This window comes from Loxodonta africana, chromosome 25 (genome assembly GCF_030014295.1).
Source record: "Loxodonta africana isolate mLoxAfr1 chromosome 25, mLoxAfr1.hap2, whole genome shotgun sequence".
NCBI lineage: Eukaryota > Metazoa > Chordata > Mammalia > Proboscidea > Elephantidae > Loxodonta > Loxodonta africana.
In genome coordinates, this window is record NC_087366.1 from 18,525,903 (window position 1) to 18,552,800 (window position 26,898).

Genomic DNA, 26,898 nt, shown 5'->3' on the forward strand with positions numbered 1-26,898 from the left:
AAAAATTTACATGAGAGACCCACGAAAAAGTCTACCACAATTTTACTGAAAGGAAAATATTTCAAATGCTCATTTTCAAAAAAGGTAAGTTTGTGCAACTTAATTGCTTACCTCCTAATTACAGGCATTAAAAGCCCCCAAAACCAACTTAAGAACCCAGTATGTCACAGGATATACATTTTGGTTAACTTCATGCATAGATTAAACTCTGAACACAAGAGCTAAACTGTCAGTAAAAAATGGAGTGAGGAAGCAATATTCAGGTTGAGACTTATACATATATGGACAAATCCAAATTTCTGTAGAGAAAACAAACAGAATTTATCGCGATGAACTTCTTTACCCCGTCTCATCCGTAAAACACGTTAAAGCTTTATTTTACACTGTCATAAACTGTTGTCTACTTGTTTTGTGGTTTTAAGCCTTATCTTTTGAGTAAAATATTAAGTATTCAGGGGTGGGCCCAAGTTTTGTGGGGCCAGTCCATATAACTTAAGGAGTCTTCTCTAAGGAAAAAAAAATACAAAATAATGAATGTAAAATTATGTAAAGGGTACTGGAAGGAGCCTACGCAAGTGAGAGGCCAGGGAACTTAAGTACCATCAACTTCACAGTAAATCTACCTCTAAAGTACCTTGAGAGCCAGAGCCAAGTCAGATTTCTCTGCTTTGCATCCACATGGTGTCTCCCGGAGCGCTGGGCACTTCGTAGGCATTCACTACTGTTGATTCCACTCATTTCAGAAGCAAACAAAGGATCTGACTATGAGGTTAAATTCAAGGCTTGGATGGTACAAAATAAATCTTAACTCTTCATTTAGTTACACCTTTAAAACTGTGGTTCGAATTAATGTCGATGCTGTTTTTGAACAATTGCCATCCAGTTAGTATTTTAAAAATCCAAAAATGTCTACCCATTATGATTGGAGAATTAAAAAAAAGAAAACAGCCAATAAAAGCTGGATGCAGGTGAGTCACAGACTAAACACTCTAGTTCCCGTGTGTCTGTCCACTATCTATAACGAGCAGCTGGAATTTGTGCACGCTCCTTTACTGAGGGGACATCTGTGGCTTGTTATCAATGGACTTGCCCCATGAGGAGAAGAGGTTACCAATTCCAAAATAAACTTGGAGGAATTTTTGATGTTCTGACCTCAAACTGCCTGCCAACAGTTAACATTCTACATCCTTTTCATAAGTATGAAAAATAAAAAAGAGACAATATATGTAATTCTTCAGAGTCTCTTTGTAGATTTTGAGATATGCAAGCAAAAGAACTATGAAAGCAATGACTCACTAACCCCACCGGTTCATACTCCAGGCTTAATATTCTTTCAAGTATTGCCACATAAGAAACTACCAAACTTCCTATCTATGTTGCAGCCCAGGGTATCATAACTAGACCAATGTGTGATAAAGAACAAACATTTGGTGAGTATTCCCAGATATGAACTGATGAACAACTAATGATCCAAATAATTTCACTCCATATGCATAGAAAAAATATTTCTAAAATGTGATAAGCAAAACACTGATTTCCTTAATATACAAAAACTTATAATTAGATGAACGTTAGTTCAAAAGGAAAATGGGCAAAGTATAGGAAAAGACAGTACATCGAACACAAATGGCTGATAAGTATCTTAAATGGTGCTAAGTCTCACTCATAAATTTAGGAAACATAAACGCAAAAACAATGAGCTGTCATTTTTCAATGGTACGATCAGTAGAGATGAAAATACCTACAGTTGACAAGGGCGTGAGGAAATGAAACAACAGGCCCTCTCATTCTCTGTGGGCAGGAGTACAGCCGGTGCAACCCTCTGGAGGGCAACTTGGAAACATCTTTTAAATTTTTAAAGGCTTTATCTTTTGACCCATCAATCACTCTTCTATGATATTATCCTATAGATTTCTCAAACACGTTCTCAAAAGACATATGTTCAAAGATGCTCCTTGCAGCATTGTTTATAAAATTTAAAAAATAGATTAAAAAAAAAAAAAACTAGAGACAGTTTAAATATCCTTCCATAGAGTAACCTATTCAATAAACACTATAAAGCCATTAGAAAGAAAATGGTAAATCCAAGCCCTGGTGGCACAGTGGTTAAGAGCTTGGCTACTGACCAAAAGGTCGGCAGTTTGAATCTACCAGCCGTTCCTTGGAAATCCTGTGGGGCAGTTCTCTTCTGTCCTATGGGGTCACTATGGGTCGGAACTGGCTCGGTGTCAACGGGTTTGTTTGTTTTTAGTTTATATGTACTGATACTAAAATAATAACTTACATTTCTTGAATGCTTTCAATATGCTAGCCACTAGCTTTAAGCACTTTACATGTTATTCATTTAATGAGGAAAATTATTCAAGATATATGGATAAGGAAAAAAAGTAGCAAAAGAGATTGTGTACTATGATTCTATTTGTATAATACATATGTCTATACACGCTTATATACACACAGAGAATCCTGGGAAGATACAAAAGGAATGGTTTAGGGTGATCACCTAGGAGAAATGGGACTGGGGAGCTTAGAGAAAAGGAGACTTTTACTTTTTAATTTTGTAACTTTCTAAATTGTTTGAACTTTTCACTATATACATGGATTACTTCTATTTATAAAATGTTAACACGTTGTTTCTGCCTAGTTAGATTATGATCTATTTACTTTTCTTCTTTTTAATTTCTATGTATTTTTTAAAATCTAATAAATGTTATCTGGGGGAAAAAAAAGTAGCAATATGAGAAGACGTTAACATTTCTCTTTATACCCTACTATATAATGTAAGAATTTTTAACATGAGTGTTCATTACTTTTAAAACAAAAAATCTTGTTAACAAAAATCGATATTCAACAACCAAAATGACCACCAACAAAAATACCCTATCTCATTTCCTTCCTTACGCAGGAAACCCCAGAATATAAGGATTTGGATGAGGATTCTCATGATTCTAAAACAATTGTTTGGCTGACGGTTTTCTTCCTCCCAACATCAAGTCAATTCAACAACAGTTTTTTTTTTTTTTTTTAAAGACCAAGTTTAATTATAAATAAAACAAAAATAAGGGAGGAAATATAAAGATTATCAATGTGCGAATTACAATGGACACTGTTCTACTATACGTAGCATGTGACTTCACAACATGGATCAAGGATCATGACTACACACGTATCCATAAATCAGCCAACACACAGTGACTGTTAACACATATTATTATTATCATCATCATTATTGGAGCCACTATTCATTAGCTACTTCCTATAGGCCTAATGCTGGGCTCCAACTTCATACATATTATCACATTTAATCCTCACAACAACCCTGTAAGAATCCTAGTCAACTGGTTATTTAATAGAATTACATAGAATTACAAAAATATACAGAAAAATTTAGGATAGCAAATCCATAAACAATTGAGTCTAGATTTATGGTTTTCTATTCTTGATGGTTTTATAGATTTTTATGAGATTTCATTTTTTCCCAGAAATAGAACATAAGTGCCGCCTGAACAATCTCCATGTCATTTGTTTCAGACTTCATTCCTTCCAGTTAATCCATCCTCACGCATATCTCTCAGTATACCAAGCACAGGTGATTCAGAACCTCATGTCTTCACTGCAAACAGCCTTACATTTCTATCAACTCTCAAACGTCCTCACACGCTTACCTGTCCAGCAGCAGCTCCAGCACTTCTTTAGTGGAGGCAAAACCTCTGTATGTTGACAGGAAGATGCTGATATAAGTAAAGTCATTGTCCCCAAACGCTGTCAGCAGGTTCTCCACAAGCTTCTCCAAGGTGCCAGCTTTTATGGTCCTGATCTTACAGGTCTCATACTGACTGACTGTATGTCCTGGAGGCAACTGGTCCCCTTCAACCTGTACAATAAATCAAGGATTACAATCAGGAAAAATGAATTCCTAAAGTAAAACTGAAAACACTGAAATATCTGAGAACCAGAGACCACAGCCTGTACTGTTTGCTCGTATTTAATTTCTCTGTAGGTGATGTAAGGCAATGCTCTCTCCTGTGAGTGCAGTGGTGGCGATGGTAATCAGAGTGTGTGTGCACGTTCCCTCGCTTTCTAGAAGTAGACGTATGATTTCACAGTGATTACATTCTACTTACTCCTCTATCAATAACTAGGTTGTTGGCATACTTTATCAAAGTTATTTTCTATGATCCCAGGATTGCCTTTAGCAAATGTTATCAATCATTCCCTTTCTATTGTTCCTTGGTAAGTTTTCAAATTCATTCTTAAAGACAGCTCCTAAAGGGATGTGCTGGAGCTGACTCATACCAGCTTGGGAGAGCTGATTGATAAATTTTTAGAAACTGTGTGAGCCAGATGACATCATGTTAATAGCTTGCAATCAGCCATGGTGGGAGTATTTTCTCCATAGAAATTGGCAAGCACTAAAAATTAGGATCCTCCCCCCTCCCCCGTGAGTCTTTTGTTAAACATTTACAAGTGCACCACTGGTTGGTTTCCATGCATCTTAAGGTATTCAGAACCATGCCCTGACATCCTTCAGTCCGCGGAAGGCAGTGTACATTCTGACTCAGTATCATCACAATCCACAGAGTTGACTGAGAAGTGGCTGTACCAAGCAGGACTAATCTCTGGGGGGTAACGGGGTATGGGAGGGATGCACGACCCCCACCTTATAGAAACTTGCAATAAGAAAAGATTTACTTGTGAAAAGTAGCTATCGCATGAGAATGGAAACATAAATACACATTGTTGAAGGGGCCCTGGTGGCGCAGTGGTTGAAGCACTCGACTGTTAATCAGGAGGTCAGCCATTCAAACCCACCAGCTGCTCCATAGGATAATTGTATGTTGATAGATATACACCATAATATAGAAGAATTGATTGGTGATAAAATCTGCAAAGCTTAAAACTTGAGTATGGATAATAAAATTTAAAGAAAATACAGGTATACCTTACATTCTGCGGTAAATCTGCTCCTAACAAATTATATAGATATGGAATTTTCAAACTGAAGCAGTCCTTCTTAGGCACTAGGGGAGCTGCCATATTGAGAGCAGTCCTGTAATGAATCTCTTTCTAAAGCAAATAATTATTCTAAGTGATGCAAACAATCACCAGGCAGTTTGTCTGCACTGTAAGTCTGAATTGTTTTCTATCAGATTTTCCTAAATGTAAATAATCAGGCATGTGAACATTAAAGAAGAGGGACAAAGAAGAGACAACTGAATCTCTAAATGACGACACCATGCTTATTAAGTAGCATATTTGCTTTTTCTTCACCTGGCCCGCCAGTAGTTCAACACTGGGAGGAAATTAACAGGTAAGATTGTGTAAGAACAAAGTAGCAGCAACTGCTTTTAGAAACGGGGTTAGAATAGCTTCATGCTGTAATGCTAACTACTAAAAGATATTAATATTATATAGTAGGTGGCTTTATTTCTTTATTTAATTTTTGAAAGATACTTTTAGTTTATTAAGGAGAGTGACCTAGTTCAGGCAACATACCAAATGTTTCTTTAGGTTTCTTAGGTCTTTTGACTCAAAACATGGCCTGATAACTGTTCTTTATCACTTTATACTAATTTTAAGAGCGGCCTAATAGTACCCATCTGTCTCCCAGAAGCTTCAATTACCTTTAACCAGAAACAGTAAATGAAAAGGATAAATTGTTTCAAATTCTAATTACATTTTTAATTAGTTGGTACAGCTCGCCCTAAGTGTATGCTGCAAAACAACAGTTCCAAAAAAAAAGAAGCTTGTGCAATCAAGTTGGGAAACTAGCAAAAAAAAAAAATTGTCATTGAGTCAATTCTCACTCATAGTGACCCTACAGGACAGGGCAGAACTGTGCCATAGGATTTCCAAGTAGTGCCTGGTGGATTCAAACTGCCAACCTTTAGATTAGCAGCCACAGCTCTCAACCACCACGCCACCAGGGTTTCCTTTGGGAACTATAGGGTTCAACAAAGTCAAAGATATTTCTTTACCATAGAATTTCTTACATCTTTAGTATGCTAGGAAACCCTGGTGGCATAGTGGTTAAGTGCTACAGCTGCTAACCAAAGGGTCGGCAGTTCGAATCCGCCAGGCGCTCCTTGGAAACTCTGTGGGGCAGTTCTACGCTGTCGTATAGGGTCACTATGAGTCGGAATTGACTCGACGGCACTCGGTTTGGGTTTTTTTGGTTTAGTGTGCGAATGTTAACCCTTCATAATGAAGTGTTATGAAACTCTAAGATGGGGATATCGTACACGACATTTCCATACGGATTTCCCTTTATTCTCAGAAGATCTTGCAGAACTTTAGAATGCACACATTTTGGAAAATGCTGGCTTAATACATCACTGGGATGCATCTAAAACTTAATTCATATTTGTCCCTTAAAAGAAAAATCAAAAAATTAGAAAATATGTTAATTTTTAATCTTCGAATATTATATATTCCTTTAATCTCTTTCTCAATATCAAAATTTAGGGGTGCTCTGTGTTTTTTACCTTGTCGCTTCCAAAACCTGGCCAAAGTAATTAAGAACCTGGATAATATTAAAAAGCAGTAGTTGAAAAAATATACTTCAGAGTCAAATATTAACAATACCAACAAAAGGAATAGCTTCTCAATCTGTTGGGGTATTCAAGCTCTAACTCTAAATCAAACTTCCTTACCTTGTAATAATGTCAGGGTTCCCTTATCAAATAATTTTGTAGTTTGATGATCCTCATTTTACTTATACTTTCTGCAAACTCCACTTTGAATCTTTCCTTATTGAAAGTGATGACTATTAAAAAGAACTAATTTTTCTCTGAACATTGATGTGACCAAAACTTCAAACACAGAGAAAAATACCTGTCAAAGGACATGATGAAGCGAGCCCCTTTTCCTGCCAGAAAGCAGATTTGGCAGGAAGCCAAGGTTTTCCCTTGGGAGTGGAATTATGTTACTCATTAATCCTGTCGCTGCCTTCCATTCCTCCTCTTACTCGGAAACAAAACCTCAATTTGCGTGCCTGATGCCCATAAGTCACTTCAACATGTTTTGTTCCTCAGTATTTGCATCTGTACATTAGGAAGAACCATATCTGAGCTAACAGACGGCTGGTAAACTACTCTGAAAAAATTAGATTTAAAAAAATCATTCTGCAAATGCAATGAGTTAGCCTCAATGACAATTATCATAAAACGAAGAGCCAGGATTGCTCTGGCGCCTCACATCATTCTCTCGAAAATTAATCATTAACAAGGCGTCAGCACTTCTTTTTATTTTCAGAAGATGTGTAAGCATCCTAATATCTACTTGCTATGGCAAGGAAAAAAAAAATTTTTTTTTTTTTTATGGCAAGGGGAGGAACCCTGGTGGTACAGTGGTTGAGCTCAACTGCTAACCAAAAGGTCAGCAGTTCAAATCCACCAACCACTGCTTGGAAACCCTGTGGGTTCTACTCTGTCCCGTAGGGTCACTGTGAGTCAGAATCGACTCGATGGCAATGGGCTTTAGATTTCTTTATGGCAAGGGGAAGACGAGGTTTTTTGTAAGATGAATTATTACCCAATATTGAAATAGAAGACATTTTTATGAAACATTAAACTTAAAATTGGCTGCTTATTGCTGGAATTATTTTGAAATGAAATTGTACATATGAGAGACTATGCCTATGGCCAGCCTGGAGAAGCTAAAATTTTAAAGTTTCATTTTTGCAGCAAAGTATTCATTAGCTACATAATCCTTTTAAGAGACCTTATGACCTATTTTTGTTTGTAATATCTCATCGACTTTCAATTGAAATATAAAAGGGCAGGGAGGATTCTTGGCAGACAAGTGTTTAATAACATAGATTTCGAGAGCAAGACATGGAGGGCTGAGCTCGCCCTGTGGGTTAGCGCACTAACAGGAAACAGCTCAATCTGGATTTAATCAGAGACCATCGCTTTACTGACAGGATCATGATACTGAGGCCACAAAAATGTTTCATGATGGTTTTTTGGGCCAATCTTTCTGCCATTAGAATTCAGCTTCTCCTAAGAGAGTATGTCTGATTCCTATGGCATAAATATCTAAAACCTCTGCCCAAGTATCCTAGCTGTGGAAATTCCGTAATTACCAATTTTGGCGTGAGGGGGAGAGAAGAAAGAGAATGTGAGAGACGAAATACGTATGCTTTATTTCAATTCTGTTTCCAGTCATGGAGAACTACATTCTTTCACCTAAAACATAAACTGTTAAAAATGTGGGTGTTTCTAATTAAAAAAAAAAAAAATCTTTTTTTCTTTCAAACAAAATAATACCTCAGCCATCTGATACTTTAACAGGAAACTTGCTAAAAACAACCTCATTAGACTGCAGACAGTATGGAGTCCTTCTCAAAGCCACCCTCTGCCTTCAATACATCAGTTATCAGGCATCCTGGCCACAGCCGCAAAGAATGAGTGCTACTCCAGTCTTAACTCCCTAAGAAAAATCTCACTCCTGTAACGCAAGGTTTTATAGACTTTAAGAGGGTACAACTAGTTATACCTGTATTCATCCCCGACACCAAGGGTCTATTTTGTACTCCCTCTTCAAATGCCCTACAACCATCTCCACCACCATTGACCACAACAAACCACCATCGTAGAGGATAGCCTGTGAAATTACCCACAAATAAGCTCTGCTTTTTTATTATTCCACATTACCCAAATGTATAGATTAAATTTCCTTGCCACACAAAGAAAAATCCATTCTCTAAGTAAAAGCCACATATGTAGTGGCACACAGCAGGACGTTATGGTGAGGCCTGTGCATCTGGGTATAGCGATCTATTTGCATGCTAGACATTCAGGGATGTAAACCAATATCTATGCAAAGCCTAGGGCATGTGATGTCAAGCTCAGAGTGAGTTTCTACTTTGTGTGAACTTCCACTTCAGGTGAACTTACTTTTTTGCCAGGCTAGGGTTGCCTGAGAAAATACAGGACACTCAGTTAAATTTGAATGTCAGACAAACAAAGGAATAATTTTTTGATATAAGTATGTCCCATGTAGTATTTGGGACCTACTCATCCTTAGAAAAAAAAAATTAATTGTTTATCTGAAATTCAAATTTAACTGGGTGTCCCATATTTTTACTTGGTCAGCCTGATAACTCTATACTAGGTGCATATAAGGAGGAAATAATGATGTCTCTTTCATTTATCCATCCACTTATCCAGACACACACTAACTAAATGGTACTATGTGCCAGGCACTGTGCATAGTACTAGAGATATAAAGGTAAACAGCATGCATTCTGACACCAAGGTTGTTCAGTCCAGTGGAGAAGCATGACATGAGACATGAAGAAACCATTATAATGCAATGTTGGTAAAATGGTGAGGAGAGAGGCAGGAAATTGTAGGAGCACCTAGGGAAGCCCAAGGTACTGAGGAATCAGAAAAGGTTTCCTGGGCAGGTGGTGCCCAACCTGGGTTTTAAATTATAAGTGGGAGCTAACAATGTTGGGGAAGACACAGCTGGCAGAGAGAGAAGCACAAACAAAGGCATTAAGAAAAGAGGTGTGAGGGGAAAGCACATGCTTGCAGAAGCATTATAACAAAGGGAAAGAAGGACTTGGCAGGAAAGTCAGCAGGGGACAACCTAATTATGGATGGCTTAGGTTGAATGCTAAGATGCTGAGACTTCATTTCCTTAAAAAAAAAAATTTTTTTTTTTTTCCTTATAGGAAAGGGGAAACCAATGGCGAGGTTTAAGCATGGTCAGTGTGGAGGACAGATTTGACGGTGCCAGTTTTAAAGTTGGGAAACCCAGTAGGAAAGTTGTTGACCCTTCTATGAGGATCTTATTAACTGGTGCAATGGCAATAGGGATGAAGAAGGTGGTGGGTGGGAAGAACATATCTGATAAATATTCAGGAAGAAAATTGACAAGACTTAGAAATTAATTAGATGTAGAAGACAGAGATGCAAGAAAAGAAAGAATCAGGGATGTTTACCTGATTCCTTGTGCGGATTACCGGAATAGTAATGGTGCTATCCATATGAAAGAAAATGAAGGAGAGAAAGCCAGTTTTTTTTTTGGGGGGGGGGGGGGCGGGGAAGGTACTGAATTTCATTTTAGAAACATAGACTCCAAAGTATCTTTAGGACATTCCAGTGACACAGTCCAATAGGTAACTAATCCAAAAGTTGAGGAAAGGATCTAAGATGGAAAAATCTAACAGAGTGTGTAAAAGAGAAAGAATTGTGGGCTGAGGATGGCATTTGAAGAATGCCAAAATTAAGAGGGTTCCAAGAATAGAGACACTAAGCACTAAGATGAAGTACTGGTACATACAGCAAATTCACAGATCATCTGATCTGTGGTGGCATTTCTGGGAAAAGAACCCAGAAGAAATTTTCACTGTCATATTCACACATATATGCCAACAATAGGCACCTTCCATCTAATTACGCAAACATATCAAGGCCTAGCCAGCGGTGTGCTGGAGCCAGCTTGTCCTTGCTTGAAAAAGCTAACTGTGCACATCTCTTCCCAGCTCTACGCTCAGTGACATCACATTGGTAGCCTGAAATCAGCTACAGTACGAATATTTACAGCATGAAAGTTGGCAGACGCTACAAATCAAGGCTTTTGTTCTGGAGAGCTGATTTGTCCGCACACCACTGCCCTGGGGTCCCCTCTCAGATTTTGTCAATTGTAAGCTCAAGAGACACTTTTGTACTTGAACATTTTTCTTTTTGAGATATCTTTAGGACCTGTTTTCACCCCAGGTAAGGCATGTGGGTTGTCACCACAATCTTTGACCTTATAGAAGATGGAAAATCATAACTCTAAACTAAAAGGAAAGTGGAGAGAGATGTGGAAGATGAAGAGGTAGAGAAGCACGTGCATAAAAAAATAACATGGGCTCTAAAAAACGACAAGATCCTCAAGAGTTAACCTTGCTTGAAGGCATAAGTTAGAATGTGGTCAGGTTGCTATGATGAGTAACCTTCATCCTCAGGAAAATGGTAAGGAAGCTGTAATAACAAACAGTGGCCAGTGCTTTATCACTCAGAATTCCCAGCCTCCTCAGCCATCCTGTCTCAGCAGGGTTTCCTAGGTCACCCCATAGAGTCAAGGAACCCTCCTGGGAGAAACAGGAAGTTGTGTTTTCTATCTCTAGAAAAACTGTAGTATTCCTGGCTGTGAATCTGCTTAGTCCTGCATTAATCCCTAACAGAGTCTACCTTCTCTGATAGAAATCCCCATTTCTGTCATTCTGGCCACCCTTCAGGATTACAAAATCTTCCAGGAATTAAGTGGATTCTAGAAAGTATGCTGAAAACACTTTTCAAATAAAATAATCTCACTTTCATAGGATACATTTCTGCTTGAGACTCAGAACGTTAACAACTGAAAGTGCTATGAATTAATAAGCTGGCTTCCATTTCAATTTCTGAAACCAATTTACTATGGGACCTAGGGCAACAACTTAATGTTTCAAGGCCTTTGTCATCTACTTTATAAAATGAAGAAATCACATGCAATTTTCTTACTTCCCAAGAGAACTTCAAGGATTTAGAGTTGCATATGGGGGAAAAAAAATTTTTTTTTTTTTTTTTATGGGGAGTTTTGAACTAAAATAGTCACTGTTCCATTTGGCAAATAACACCACAAATTGCCACATACAGTTTCACATCCAGAGTAAACTTCCAAAAGTCACTAATTCTTCCTTTCTCATTCAGAGCCTCAAATGTCCAAGGTCTTCATATCCTGAGGGCACAGGTTAACAGGTGTCCTGGCCTTCAGGAATCCATTCCGTTTTTGTACAGCCCAGCCAACCTCTGTCTGGAAAGGTCAGCAGGGGGTAGTCAGCTTCTGTGTGACCTAATACTCTCTGTGAATGAAGCCTGCTATGAATGGAAAGGCTAGAGGCTTTCCCAGAGCACCATAAATCCCACAGACATCTACATGGGGCTTTATCTCCTCGTGAGATTTATAAGTGTTCCTTCACCAGTTCTTTGGGGGGGTGGAGGGGGGAGAGGATGGCGTGATTCTAAAACTAAAGTGATTAATTTGACTCTTATTCTGCATACCACATTAAGGACTCTCTCTATTTTCCCCCACCTTCTATGGGATTTTTCTATGGGATTAGTTCAATTTTAAGCAAAGTAAAGATTTAGTTCTTATCGTCATTATCACCAGGAGTCCCTGGGAAGTGCAAACAGTTACACTCAACTACTAACCGAAAGGTTGGCAGTTCGAACCTACCCAGAGGCACCTCAGAAGAAAAACCTGGTAATCTGCTTCTGAAAGGTCACAACCTTGAAAACCCTACGGAGTGCAGTTCTACTCTGCAACATGTGGGATTGCCATGTGTCAGAATCAATAGCAAATGGTTTGGTTTTGGTTTATTACTATCACCTATATCATAAGGATCAAGCGTAAACATCCAAGTCCCATTATCAAAATGTCAACAAAACCATTATTTCCCTGGACTTCAGAATTCAGGTAATGACACTGTCTAGCTTGTTCCTCTCCCCTCCAAAATTAAATCTTTAAAGTCTATGTGGACATATAAATTCAAATGTAAAACGTAATGTTATAGTTTCCACAAAGTTCTAAGAAATAGTGCCTCTGGCAAGTACTCTATCCCTTGTTGTTGTGTTAGGAACAGGTAATAATCCTAGATCATAGGCTTGCTAGAATTGGCTACCTACAGAGCAGGCAGGTATCTTTCAAGCATATTATCAGCTGATAAAACCTAGGCAAGATATGAAGAACAGTTGAGTTTATCCTGAGTACATCTCTCTAGAACATGTACTGAAGTAAACTGGCTTTTTTGCTTAATAGGGCTTTCCTCCTCCTAAGTTGTAAATTAATTCTAAGAAACCCATCCTTATGCTCTAAACGAAGGGGAAGAGAAGAGAGGGCTAACATATATTTACTGAGCACCTACTACAGGTCAGATGCAATGTTGCTCATATTGCTCAACCCTTACAACAACCCTCTCGTATAGGGATTATTCTCGTTTTACTTGAGGAAAATGGAAATGCAGTTTGGAAAGGTGAGGTGACTTACCCAAAGTTATCCAGCTAATGAGCATAAGCGACAGAGTCAGGACATAAAATCTGCTCTGTCTTTCTACTACAGTGTGATACCCTGAAACACAAAGCCATATACTATTAGATACTCAATCTCCATATTTCTATGCCCATATGAACACCCAAGACTATCATAACTGAACACCCTATTTCACAGTGTGGCTATAATAAAGACATAAAATTAGACAACAGATCTGAAGCCATGTTGAAAGTTTTTAAGAACTACTCAGCACTCTACAAATAAAAGATATTACATTTAATACTAAAATTCTTCTCTCTTCACTTTCTGTCATTTCAACTACTTTCACAAAAAGTTAGGTATTATTACATCAAATAAATACATAAATAAATAAAATTTCATCAGATCCATCATGTGTCTGTCAGTTTGTCATACTGTGGTGGCTTGTGTGTTACTATGATACTAGAAGCTTTGCCACCAGTATTTCAAATACCAGCAGGGTCACCATTGGTGAACAGGGTTCAGCAGAACCTGCAGACTAAGATTAGGAAGAAGAACCTGGCAGTCTACTTCTGAAAAAACTGGCCAGTGAAAACCTTATGAATAGCAGCGGAACACTGTCTGATATAGTGCCAGAAGATGAGGCCTCAAAATACAACTGGAGAAGAGCTGCCTCCTCAAAGTAGACTCCACCTTAATGACATGGATGGAGTCAAGTTTTTGTGACCTTCAATAGCTGATGTGGTATGACTCAATGAAAAAAAAAACAGCTATGAACATCCATTAATAATCGAACCATGGAATATATGAAGTGTGAATCTAGGAAAGCTGGAAGTCACCAAAAATGAAATGGAACCCATAAAGATTGATACTCTAGGCATTAGTGAGCTGAAGTGGACCGGTATTGGCATTTTGAATCAAACAATCATATGATCTACTATGCCGGAAATGACAAATTGAAGAGGATTGGAGTCACATTCATCATCAAAAAGAACATTTCAAGATCTATCCTGAAGTACAACGCTGTCAGTGATAGGACAATACCCATAAGCCTAAAAGAAGACCAGTTAATACGGCTATTCTGCAAATTTAAGCACCAACCACTATTGCCAAAGATAAGGAAATTGAAGGTTTTTGATAATTTTTGCAGTCTGAAATTGATCAAACATGCAATGAAGATGCACTGATAATTACTAGTGACTGGAATGCAAAAGTTGGAAGTGAAGAAGGATTGGTAGTTGGAAAATATGACCTTGGTGACAGAACGACACCAGAGATTGCATGACAGAATTTTACCAGACCAACGACTTCTTCATTGCAAACGACTTTTTCAACAACATAAACAGCAACTATACACATGAACCTCACCGGGCGGAAAACGCAGGAATCAAATCGACTACATCTGTGGAAAGAGATAATGGAAAAGCTCAGTATCAATCAGTCAGAACAAGGCCAGGGGCCGACTGTGGAAGAAACCATCAACTGCTCATATACAAGTTCAAGTTGAAGCTGAAGAAAATTAAAACAAGTCCACGAGAGCCAAAATACAACCTTGAGTGTATCCTACCTGAATTTGGAGACCATCTCAAGAACAGATTTGACACACTGAAAACTAATGACCAGAGACTAGACAAGTTGTGGGAAGACATCAAGAACATCATACACAAAGAAAGCAAAGTCATTAAAAATACAGGAAAAAACAAAAAGACCAAAATGGATGTCAGAAGAGACTCTGAAACTTGCTCTTGAACACAGAGCAGCTAAAGCAAATGGAAGAAATGATGAAGTGAAACAGGTGAATAGAAGATTTCAAAGAGCAGCTTAAGAAGACAAAATATTATAATGAAATGTGCAAAGACCTGGAGTTAGAAAACTAAAAGGGAAGAACACACTTGACACTTCTCAAGCTGAAAGAACTGAAGAAAAAACTCAAGCCTTGAGTTGCAATATTGAAGGATTCTATGGGCAAATACTGAATGACACAGGAAGCATCAAAAGCAGAGAGATGGAATATACAGGGTCACTGTACCAAAAAGAATTGTTCAACGCTCAACCATTTCAGGAGGTAGCATATGATCAAGAACCGATGTTACTGAAAAAAGAAGTTCAAGCTGCACTGAAGGCACAGGCGAAAAACCAAGCCCCAGGAATTGACAGAATACCAACTGAGATGTTTAAACACATGGACGCAGCTCTGGAGGTACTCATTTGTCTATGCCAAGAAATCTGGAAGATAGCAACCTGGCCAACCAACTGGAAGGTTTCCATATATATGCCCATTCCGACGAAAGGTGATCCAACAGAATGTGGAAATTGTTGAACAATATCATTAATATCACATGCAAGTAAAATATTGCTAAGATCATTCAAAAGCGGTTGCAGCAGTACAGTGACAGGGAACTGCCAGAAATTCAAGCTGGATTCAGCAGAGGAATGCGAGCAGCAATATCACTGCTGATATCAGATGGATCTTGGCTGAAAGCAGAGAATACCAGAAAGATGTTTACCTGTGTTTTATTGACCACACAAAGGCATTTGACTATGCGGATCATAACAAATTATGGGTAACATTACAAAGAATGGGAATTCCAGAACACTTAATTGTGCTCATGTGGAACTTGTACATAGACCAAGAGGCAGTTTAAAGAAAATATTTATTCTATTAATAATATGCTGATCATTCCCATGGCTCTTGACCCACTCTTGATATCAGTCAATAAAAACAATGTTAAAAGAGTCTCCACTGTGCAGAAAACCCAAGTAAGGCACTAAGGGAAGCCAGAAAGGAAATGAAAGGCCCTTAGAAAACCTAATACAGTAAAACTTGCAAAAGCCAGAACTATCAGAGAAGGGAAACTCAAATATTTTCCACTAACAGAGAGTAGAAAAGTAGTAAGACCCCAACCTGTCAAAAGCAGAAAAATTGCGAGACCCAGAAAAACAAGTTAGGCCCATTGAGTTCCAGCTCTCACAGGTTTCACTGTAGTAAGAATGTGAATTTTTTTCATTGAATGACATGGAAAGAAAGGGATGTATAGAGCTTAATACCAGTGCATATACCACAGGCATTAAATAAATGCCAGGTAAATAAGCAGGAGCATTACAGAAGGAATTTCAGAACTGACTTCTTGAAATCCTGAGATTCAATGCTAAGGCAGGCAGGCAGGAAAGGGAAAAATGGCATAAAAGAAAGACCAACAGGTTCTGATTCTAGTTCCAGTTCAATTAGTGAGCAAGTACTTGTTAGTGCCTTTATGTATCTCAGCAGTGGTCTAGGATAACTCTTTTTAATTTGATTAGTTAGCTTGGTTTTTGTTTGTTTCTAAATACACTTAGTGGAATATACTCATTCATTTATTCAACAAATATTTGTTGAGTCCCTAGTATGTGACTGCTGGAAGCAGAGATACAGAAGAGAACGAGACAGACAAGATGCCAGCTTACACAGATAAACACACCTCCTCTACAACAAAATGCGAAGAATGCAGATTCATGAGCGCTTCACAGACTAGACGTGGGCTTGCTCTTTTGAAGCCCCATTACCTAGAGATGGTCTTCAAGTTACCTGAACCTGAGAGTTTTGTGCTGTTCTGCTACAAAGGCCATAAAGAAGTATGGCTGATTTAATAATCACACACATATAGACAGAGGCTATAAAGAGCAACTCTTTCAAATCAATACTATATAACACAAATAGTAACTGCAGATGGAGGTATTGACCAAAATGATACAACATACAGTCCTCAGTCATAGCTTTTCTGTGACATCTCCAACACTGCTATGGTAGCTTACCAATGAATTAAATTTATTCATTTGTATAGGTCAAATCAATTTTACTTTTAACCAAAGGTACTGTTCAACTTCACAAAGACAACAAATCACACAATATTTTCAGAAAAGGTTCTAAAGCTTTAGTTAACAGTAGTTTGAGTTTCTGAGTGTAGAATATTTTAAGACTGCTTTCGTGAAAAAGATTCATTAATAAAGAATGCATATTTGAGGATTTATGTGCCTCTTCCCTTGCACACACTAAAGTTTCAAGCAAATCACCTAGGGTGCTGGGTAAAAATGCTGATTCCTGAACCATCCTCCAGAGCTTCTAATCAGCGGATCTAGAATGGAACCCAGGGATCTGTATTTTGACCAGCATCCCAGGTGATTCTAAATGTAGAAGATCCACTGATTATTCTTTGAGAAACACTATGCTTGACTGCATGAAAACAAAGATGAGTAAGGCTTACGGGCTGAAGAAAAAGTTGATTAACTAATACAAGCTTGGACGTCATGTGATCTCTCTTAGTCTTAGCTTTCTCATCTGTAAACTGGGAATAATATTTGCCTTTACCTTCTTTAACCCACCTTGATGTTGTGAGGATGATTTTAAAAATGTGGGATACACTTCGAACTGCTTAAGATAAAAGAACTAAGTTAATAAACTAAAGGGTTATTAACACTCATGTATCAATGACCTGAGATACTTTTAAGCAAACCATGTGATCTTTCTTCTGTGTTTATCCTCTGAAATTTGGTGGGTTTTCCTACAAGAAGGGAAGGTATTAAGACTAGTTGATAGGGTTTATATCTGTGCCCATTACTCTTCCACCTGTTGTCACATTCGATGGAAATACCCCAGCATTTAACTCCAGTGATCTTTCTGTAGAATTGGCACTACTGACTTCCTTCCTCCTGAACTCTCTGCCCCTCCTGCTTATGAATGTCATTTTCTCAAGAATAACAATTAATAATTCTAAGCACTCTGTATGTATCCCAAAATAACTTTATGAAGTAGATAAATTTACTATCCTTATTTTATAGATGAGAAAACTGAGGCCAACAAAGGCTAAGTAACTTGTCTAGGTCACATAGCTAAGAACTGGCAAAACCAGGATTCAAATCCAAGAGATCTGGTCCCAGAGTTTAGACACTTAACCAAAATACTATCTCATCTCCCTTAAGTTTCTCCTGCAATTCTAAAGGTTGATCATTATTAGTTCCTTATCCTTCAGTCACCATCAATACAGAAACGTTTTTAATTTCAACCCTCTTTTCTTCTTTTTCCGTACTCCCTTTCTTGCCATCCCAAGCGTGTATCTCCACAGTTTCACCTAATGCAAATATTAACTCCCAAATCTTCGTTTCCATTTCTTGCTTTTCTTCTAAGTGTCAGTCCTGAATTTCCAATTCCCACACAGCTACCTGGATATCGACTCATAGCGACCCTACAAGACAGAGCAGAATTGCCCCAGAGCGTTTCCAAGGAGCACCTGGTGGATTCAAACTGTTGGCCTTTTGGTCAGCAGCCATAGCTCTTAACTACTACACCACCAGAGTTTCCAGATAACCCAAAGGCAACTCTAATCCAACATGTAGAAAAGGAACCTCACGTAATTCCTTTAAAATCTCACCCCTTCTCTAGCCTCTGACTTAGCTTCATAAACCTGTGAATCAAACATATCATCTCCTGATCTCCCCACACCTTCAAAATCCAACTTATCCTATCCCTAAATCTCTCTCCATTCTATTCATCTTCCCCATCATAACTGCCTCTGCCTTAATTTAAAACTCATTTCTTAACAGGGTGTGTGCAGCAAGCACCTAACTGGTCTCACTTGACTAGTCTTGCAATTTCAACCAATAATCAGTGGCCAAAATGAACTCTCTAAAGCACTAATCCTGCTTCAAGATTAAAGTCCAAGTATCTATCAATGCTAAACATATGCCTATCCTATGACCTACGGAGAAATGAGTGCATACGTCCACCAAAAAACAGACAGAAACGTTTTATTCATAATAGCTATGTACTTTGCACTATGTTGTATTTGTTTACTTTCAGGTATCATCCACTAGACTATGAAATCTTTAAAGGCAAAGACTAGTCTTATTTATATGTATATTCCTAGAACTTTGCCTATAATCACATCACTAGTAAGTGTTCACGAATATAAATGGTTTAAAAAAGAAAAAAACTAAATCATGAAGCTATGACATCATACTCCGTAAATTAACTTCCACTTGATCCTTCCAAATTCAGTCAAATAAAAAATCTGTATACAAACAAGAAAAGTCTATATATCGACAGTAGTAAAAGCATATAACGTTTGCTCATCACCTCTTAGCTGCACTGCTAAAATAAATATCCTTTTAACTATTTTTACAGCATCCACACCAAAAACAAACCAAACCCACTGCCGTTGATTATGACTCATAGGGTCCCTACAGGACAGAGCAGAACTGTCACCTAGGGATTCCAAGACTGTAAATCTTTATGGATGCAGACTGCCACATTTTTCTCCTGTGGAGCGGCTGGTGGGTTTGAACTGCTGACCTTTTGGTTAGCAGCCGAGTACTTAACCACTGAGCCACCAGCGCTATAGTATAGCATCCACAGTGATGTTTTAAACACACAAATCAGATCATGTCACTTTCCTGCCTAAAATCTTCCACTGGCTTCCTGTAACCCTTGTAACAATATCCAGACTTCAACCACGGCCCACAAGGCCCTCCCTTCCTACCTCCTTGACCTCACCACCAGAACTGCCACCTTTTTGCTCTAGGTCTCAGCCATACTGGCCTTCTTTTAGTCCCTAAAACATAGCAAGATTATTTTCACCTCAGAATTTTTGCATTTGTTCCTTCTGCCTAAAATGCTGTTCAATCTGATCTTCTCATGGTTGGTCCTTCTGCTCATTTACTTCTTTTATTCTGGTGGTATCTTCTCAGAGAGACCTCCTGGACTATCCCTCTGATGTCACACTACCATCATCCTCTGCCACGCCAGATCACATTACCCAGGTTCATTTCCTTATAGCACTGACTTATTTGTTTACTTATTTATTATCTGGAAGCTCCATGAGAGCACAGTTCTTATCTGTCTTGTTCACAGCTATATCCCTGGTGCTTAAAATAATATCCAACATATAATGTGTGCTCAATAAATACATGTGGACTAAATGAACAAGTTAATGTTGTGACTTAATAGTATATTATTTAAAAATATGAATTACAGATATAGTTATCTCCATAGAAAAATATAAAAATGTGTCCTTCTGAGCTAAAAATCTTAGGTAAACAAAATTAACTGAGTCAGTCTCTTCACAGCAGCTGCGAACTGAAGTAAATTTGTCAAAATCACTGTTGCAAGCTTTTTTGAATCCAAATTAATTCTATACTTGGTTATCATGATTTTTAAGACAACAAAAGTCATTTTTTTTCCTACAGAATTCCTTTCCTATCAAGATTGAGATGCTGAATAAAACTACACATAACAAGTACCTCTCATTCTCTAAGCCTGACATTGCTCTCATTGTTCTATCATATGTACTTGCCATTGAACTAATTGCTTTCTTTGAAAACATAGAGTGGGAATTTGCACTTGCTTTGACTTCTTACAATTCCAAGTAGGAGTATCAGAGGAAATGAATACATAAGCTAATTAAACAGCTACGTGATATAAGTGTAGGCACACTGCAAGTTTACCTGTGAGGCGCTGGACTATCAGGCAGCTTCCAATATTTTTTGCATTAAAGATGCGGTACGCAAGTAACTTGGAATCTCATTTGAAGCCTTTTTAACTTTTTCTTTCTCCCGTGCTAGGTTCTAAGTCTTGAACACAATGAACATTGTGGCCTCTGAATTTATAAGTTTTTATTACTGAAACAAACAAATGTCCTGATGTCTCATTCTAGAATGCTAAATCAGGGTCATTTCCACCTTATAATAAGGCCCACTCATTATGTCAGTCAGTAAACCCTCTTAAATGGAGGCACACAGCAGTGCTTCTTTACCACAAATCCCACTTTCATTCATTTATTTATTCAGAAATAGTTATTGAGCTTCTTCTATGTTCAAGGTACTATTATAAGACACTGTGGTTGCATGGTTCCTATGGTTCTATCCTCATAAAGCTGACATCCAAGCAGAGAAGACAAGTATTAAAGAGATAATTTAACAATTAATTGTTTAAAGAGAGTAGAGATAACTGCTTCCCCTCAAAAGATACTAAAAGAACAAAAAATGAGGGAATCAGATTATGTCTTGGAGAGCAGGGAATTTCAGTGAGGAAACAGAGATCAGAATAATACACAGGTGTTTGCAAGGTAAAGGATGAGTGAGGGAGCATTCCAGGTAAGAGAACAGCCTGTGCAGATGCCCTGAAGTGGGAAGAAACTTGGTATGTTAGAACGATAGAGAGAAGTCAATGTGGTCAAACGACTGTGAGCCAGAGTAAAGTAGCAGGAGATGAGCATAGTGAGGAGAATTTTGGTCTTTAATATAATGTAAACGTGAAGCCATAAAAGGGCTTTAAATAAATGAGTATATCATGACCAGAGTCCCTGGATGATGCAATTAATATGCTCACTGCTAACTGAAAGGTGGATAGTTCAAGTTCACCCAGAGGCATTTCAGGAGAAAGGCCTGGTAATCTACTTCAGAAAAATCAGCCACTGAAAGCCCTACGGGGCACAATTTCACTCTGATATATATGGGGACACTATGGATCAGAATCAACTCAATAGCGACTGGAATATCATGATCAAATGTAACATAGGTCTACATGAGGAATGAGTTATAGGAAAAGAAGAAAGGATGCATGGGGAAGGCAAGAGATGATGACAGCAAAATTTCTCAAAATGTGGATCATGACCCAGCTGTATCAGAATCACCTGGGGAACTTGTTTAAAAGTAGATTCATGAGCCCCCTTCCAAATCTACTAAATTCAAATACTAAGAACTGGGGACTCTGCATACAGCTCAGGTTATTGTAACAAACGTTAACGATTAAGAACGAAGGTATCAGAGAAGAGCCAAGATGGCGGCTTAGTCAGACACACCATGCCATCCCTCTACAGCAAAGACCTGAGAAACCAAGTGAAAAAGATACAGATGACAATCCTGGAAACTTAGCATCAAATGAAAGGATAAAAAACTAGATCAAACAACAACTGGAATAAGAAACTGATGAAAAACACCAAACAAGGAGAGATATGAAGCCAAGGTGCCCTGCCAGCTGGCCCAGCACAGTGTGGCCATCTTGAGACAAAACCAGCAGCGATCCCAGGTGAGGAGCACAGAAAGGCAACTTCATGGAACGCATAACAGGAGACAGAGAAACCATGTAGACAAACCCAGAGAAAAGCAAGGTAAGCAGGACATGAACTAGATCTGAGCAGAGAAAGTACAGGAAAGAGCTCCAGGGATCCCAGAGTCCACAAAGCAGGGAACAAGCCAGGACCCAGAGACAGGGCTACCAACCAATGGTGGTCTCTGACCAGTTGGTGGGTGGCGCACATGGAATAACAGATCCGTAGACTGTTAGCAGGAGGTCCCCCACCCGACTGGACTACAGGCAGCCCACCTCCTCACACTTGGTTGAGGCCACATCCTGACTGCCGGCTGCCACCAATGGGAAGTGCCCAGGCACCCTCACCCAGTGACCAGAGGAACACACTCCCCCTTTCCCCACCCTCCTGGTGATTAGCAGCAAAAACTCCTCCATCCCTGCAGCCTCAACTGCTGGGGACCACAGTATGAGCATCCCCCTCTTCGCCCAACTCAGCCTCATCTGCCACCCCTCCCCCCCACCCACCTAGAAAGCAGTGAAGAGCACTCCCCTACTCTCAGCCACCGGCCCTGACCCTGCCCACCACACCCCCTGGCTGCCACCACACCCACCCAGAGAGTGGCTGTGAGTGCTCCCATGCTGCGAGACTGATGGCAGGTGGCAGCTACCTGACCAGTCCGCCCTCAGCCATCTAGCACACCCAGTGAACAGCAATGCAGACTTATCCTGCCCACCACTGCCCCACCCACCCAGACACAGGTGGTGAGCACTCCCGTGCCACCAGATGAGTGATGAGCAAAACACACCTGACCCACCCGTCCTGATATATCAAAACAAAAAGTCAGGACCAAACATACAATCAATAAATAAATAACACCTTAATGCCTCAGAGATGACAATAACAAATCATATGAAAAAACAGGGTAAGATAGCTCAGATAGATGCCCAAAATAAAGAGGCAAAAAATCTTCCTGAGGAAGAAATGGTAACAGAACTACCTGATACAGAATTCAAAAGACTTCCAGGATCTTGAAAGAGCTCAAGGAAAATACAGACTAAAACCCTAGAAGAATTCAGGAAAATAACACAATAACAAAATAAATGGATAATTAGAAACCATACAAAAACAACTAGAAACCCAGAATAACAATAAAATATCAGAAATAGATTAACTCAGTGGAAGGACATAAAAGAAGAATTGAATCAATGTAAGAAAGAATTAGCAAAATAGAGGACAAATCCCTTGATACTAACTTGTTTGAAAAACAATCAGAAAAAAGCACAAAAAAAAATGAAGAAAGCCTAAGAGTTATGTGGGACACCATCAAGAGAAATAATTTATGCATAATGGAAATTCCAGAAAAGGAGGAAAAAAAGAAAAGTACAGAAAGAATTTTTGAAGATATATTGGTTAAAAACTTCCCAAATATCATGAAACACAAGAAGATTACCACAGAGGTAGACCTCTCCGAAAAAAATCACCAAGCCATACCACAATCAAACTTTCTAAAACCAAAGATAAAGAAAACATTCTGAAAACAGCTTGTGAAAAACAAAATATCACTTACAAAGAGGCACCAATAAGACTAAGTGTTGATTTCTTGGCAAAAACCATGAAGGCAAGAAGGTAATAGGTATAAAATTTTGAAGGAAAAGAATTGTCAACTGAGAATCATATTCCAACAAAACTGGCTTTCAAAAACAATGCTGAAAGTAAGACATTCCCAGATAAACAGAAACTAAGGGAATTTCTAAAAAGCAGACCAGCATTACAAGAAATATTAAAGGGAGTTCTTTAGATAGAGAACCAACAACCTCAGACAACAACCTGAGATAAAGACACAAGACAACAACACCCAGATGCCAATCCAGATAAAGACTTCACAAAAACAAAAATAAAGCTAAGAAACTGACTAAAGGGAACCAGAGGAATTAAGCTGTAAACGATGACCGCTTTAAAACACAAAGAATAAAAGATGTAGTTACAGAATTTCCATATGAGGAGGCAGTCAAGGCAATTTCAAGATATAACAGACTGTTTTAATTTCAAGAGGATGAATGTAAACTTCAGGATAACCACAAAGAAAAGTAATAAATCTACTTACCAAAATGAAGAAGAAGAAAACCAAAAAGCCTCAGTGAACCCGAAAACAACAATGGTTGACAGGTAAAGAAAATCCATACACAAAAAGAACTAAACAGAAAACTAGGCAGAAAAAAGAAACCATTAATACCACAAAAAAATAGTATAAAATGACAGCAATGACTCCATACCTGTTGGTAACCACACTGAATGTAAATAGATTAAATGCACCAGTCAAACGACAGAGACTGGCAGAAAAAAAAAAAAGGATAAAAAAAATTACCCATAAATAGGTTGCCTACAAGAGACACACCTTAGACATCAAGATGAAAAAAAAAAAAAACAAAGGATACGAAAAAAAAAATCATCAAGCAGACAGTATCCAAAATAGAGCAGGAATATGCACATTCATGTTCACTGCGGCACTATTCACAATGCCAAAAAGATGGAAACAACCTAAATGCCCATCAACAGATGAATGGATAAACAAATTATGATACACACAATGGAATACCATGCAACAACAAAGAACAATTATAAATCTGAGAACATCTCGCAAAATGGATGAATCTGGAGGGCACTATGCTGAGTGAAATAAATTCAGTCACAAAAGGGCAAATATCGTATGAGGCCACTATTTTAAGAACTCAATAAATGGTTACACATGGAAAAAAGCATTTGTTGATGGTTATGAGGGTGGGGAGGGAGGGGGAGGAAAAGTCACTAACTAGATAGTAGATAAGTGTCAACTTCAGTGAAGGGAAGGACAACATACAATATAGGGGAAGTCAAGTACAACTAGATCAAAGCAAAAGCACAGAAGCTTTCTAGACACATCCAAACACTTTGACGGACTGAGTAGCTGGGCCTGGAGATTGCGGACTATAGTCTTGGAAGACATCTAGGTTAACTGGCATAACATAGTTCATAAAGAAAACGTTCTATATCCCACTTTGTTGAGTAGTGTCCAGGGTCTTAAAAACTTGTGAGCAGCCATCTAAGATACATCTATTGTCCCATTCTATCTGGGGCAAAGGAAAATGAAGAAAACCAAAGACACAAGGAAAATATTAGCCCTAAGAACTGAAGGACCACATGAACCAGAGACTCTACCAGCCTGAGACCAGAAGAACTAGATGGTGCCTGGCTACCACCAACAACCACTCTGAAAGGGATCACAACAGAGAGTCCCAGGCAGAGTGGGAGAAAAATGTTGAACAGAATTCAAATTCATTAGAAAAGACCAGACTTACTGGTCTGACAGAGACTGGAAGAACCCCTGAAACTCTGGCCTCTGGACACTCTGCTAAGCTAGAACTAAAACCATTCCCAAAACTTACTTGTCAGACAAAGATTAGACAGGCCAATAAAACAAAAAATAACACATGTGAGGAACATGCTTCTTAGTTCAATCAAATATATAAGACCAAATGGGTAACTCTGGTCCCAAACCAAGATGAGAAGGCAGAAAGGGACAGGAATTGAACAGATGGACACAGAGAACCCGGGGTGCAAAAAGAGGAGCATGCTATCACATTGTGAGGACTGCAACCAATGTCACAAAACAATATGTATATAAATTTTTGAATGAGAAATTAATATGAGCTGTAAACTTACACCTAAAGAAAAATTTTAAAAAGAAGGAAGAAAAAAGAGAGACAGCAAGAGTAGCAATATTAATTTCAGATAAAATAGACTTTAAGTCAAAATCCATTATAAAAGGCAAAGAAGGGCATTATATAATGATTAAAGGTAAATCTACCAAGAAGACATAAAAAAAAATTTTTTTTAATGACAGAGCTATAAAATAAACTCTAACAAAATTGAAAAGAGAAATAGTTGTACAATAATAGTATGAGACTTTAACACCACTTTTGATGATGCACAGAACTAAAAGAAACTCAATAAAGACACAGAAAATCTAAACACAATCAACCAACTTGACATCATAGACATATACAGGACACACCACCCAACAGCAGCACAGTGCATATTCTTCTCCAATTGCGTAGGGATCATTCTACAGAACAGACCATATTCTAGGCCACAAAGCAGTAAGCCATTGCTATCAAGTCAATTCTGACTCACAGCAACCCTGGAGGAACTGCCCAAAGAGTTTCCAAGGCTGTAAATCTTTATGGAAGCAGACTGCCTTATCTTTCTCCCACAGAGCAGCTGGGAGGATTGAACTAGCGACCTTCTGGTTAGCAGCTGAGCACTTAACCACTGCACCACCAGAGTTCCTTAGTCATAAAGTAAGTCTCAAGAGATAACAAAACATCGACATAATACAAAGCATTTTCTGTGACCATAAAGCTATAAAACTAGAAACCAATAACAAAAAGAGCAAGGAGACAAATGAAATACATGGACACTGAGTAACACCTTACTTAAAAACTACTGGGTCATAAAAGTAATTTTAAAAAATTATAAAATTCTTAGAATCAAACAAAAAACCTCTGGGACACAGCAAAAGCAACGCTCGGGGAAAAATTTGTAGCAATAAATACACACATCAAAAAAGAAGATCCAAAATCTATAACTTCACAACTCAAACAGCAAAAGAAGTCTGTAGTCAACAGAAGAAAGGAAATAATAAAGATCAGAGCAGGAATAAATGAGATAGAAAACAAAACAAGATTCAATAAAGCTAGAAGCTGGTTCTGTGAGAGGGCTGATAAAACTGACAAGCCACTGACCAAACTGACAAAGGAAAAAAAAATTAGAAGATGCAAATAAAATAAGAAAT

The 26,898-nt window shown here is 38.4% G+C and overlaps 1 protein-coding gene across 2 annotated transcripts in view; it reads right to left on the reverse strand.

Annotated features, from left to right (window-relative positions):
* RGL1 (ral guanine nucleotide dissociation stimulator like 1) overlaps positions 1–26,898 on the reverse strand; it is a 209,696-nt gene that overhangs the window by 92,308 nt on the left and 90,490 nt on the right. For both annotated transcript variants that reach the window (XM_023549193.2, XM_010590951.3), the window contains exon 3: positions 3,666–3,874. In XM_023549193.2, the coding sequence (XP_023404961.1) occupies positions 3,666–3,874 (209 nt within the window). The remainder of the gene's footprint in view (positions 1–3,665; positions 3,875–26,898) is intronic.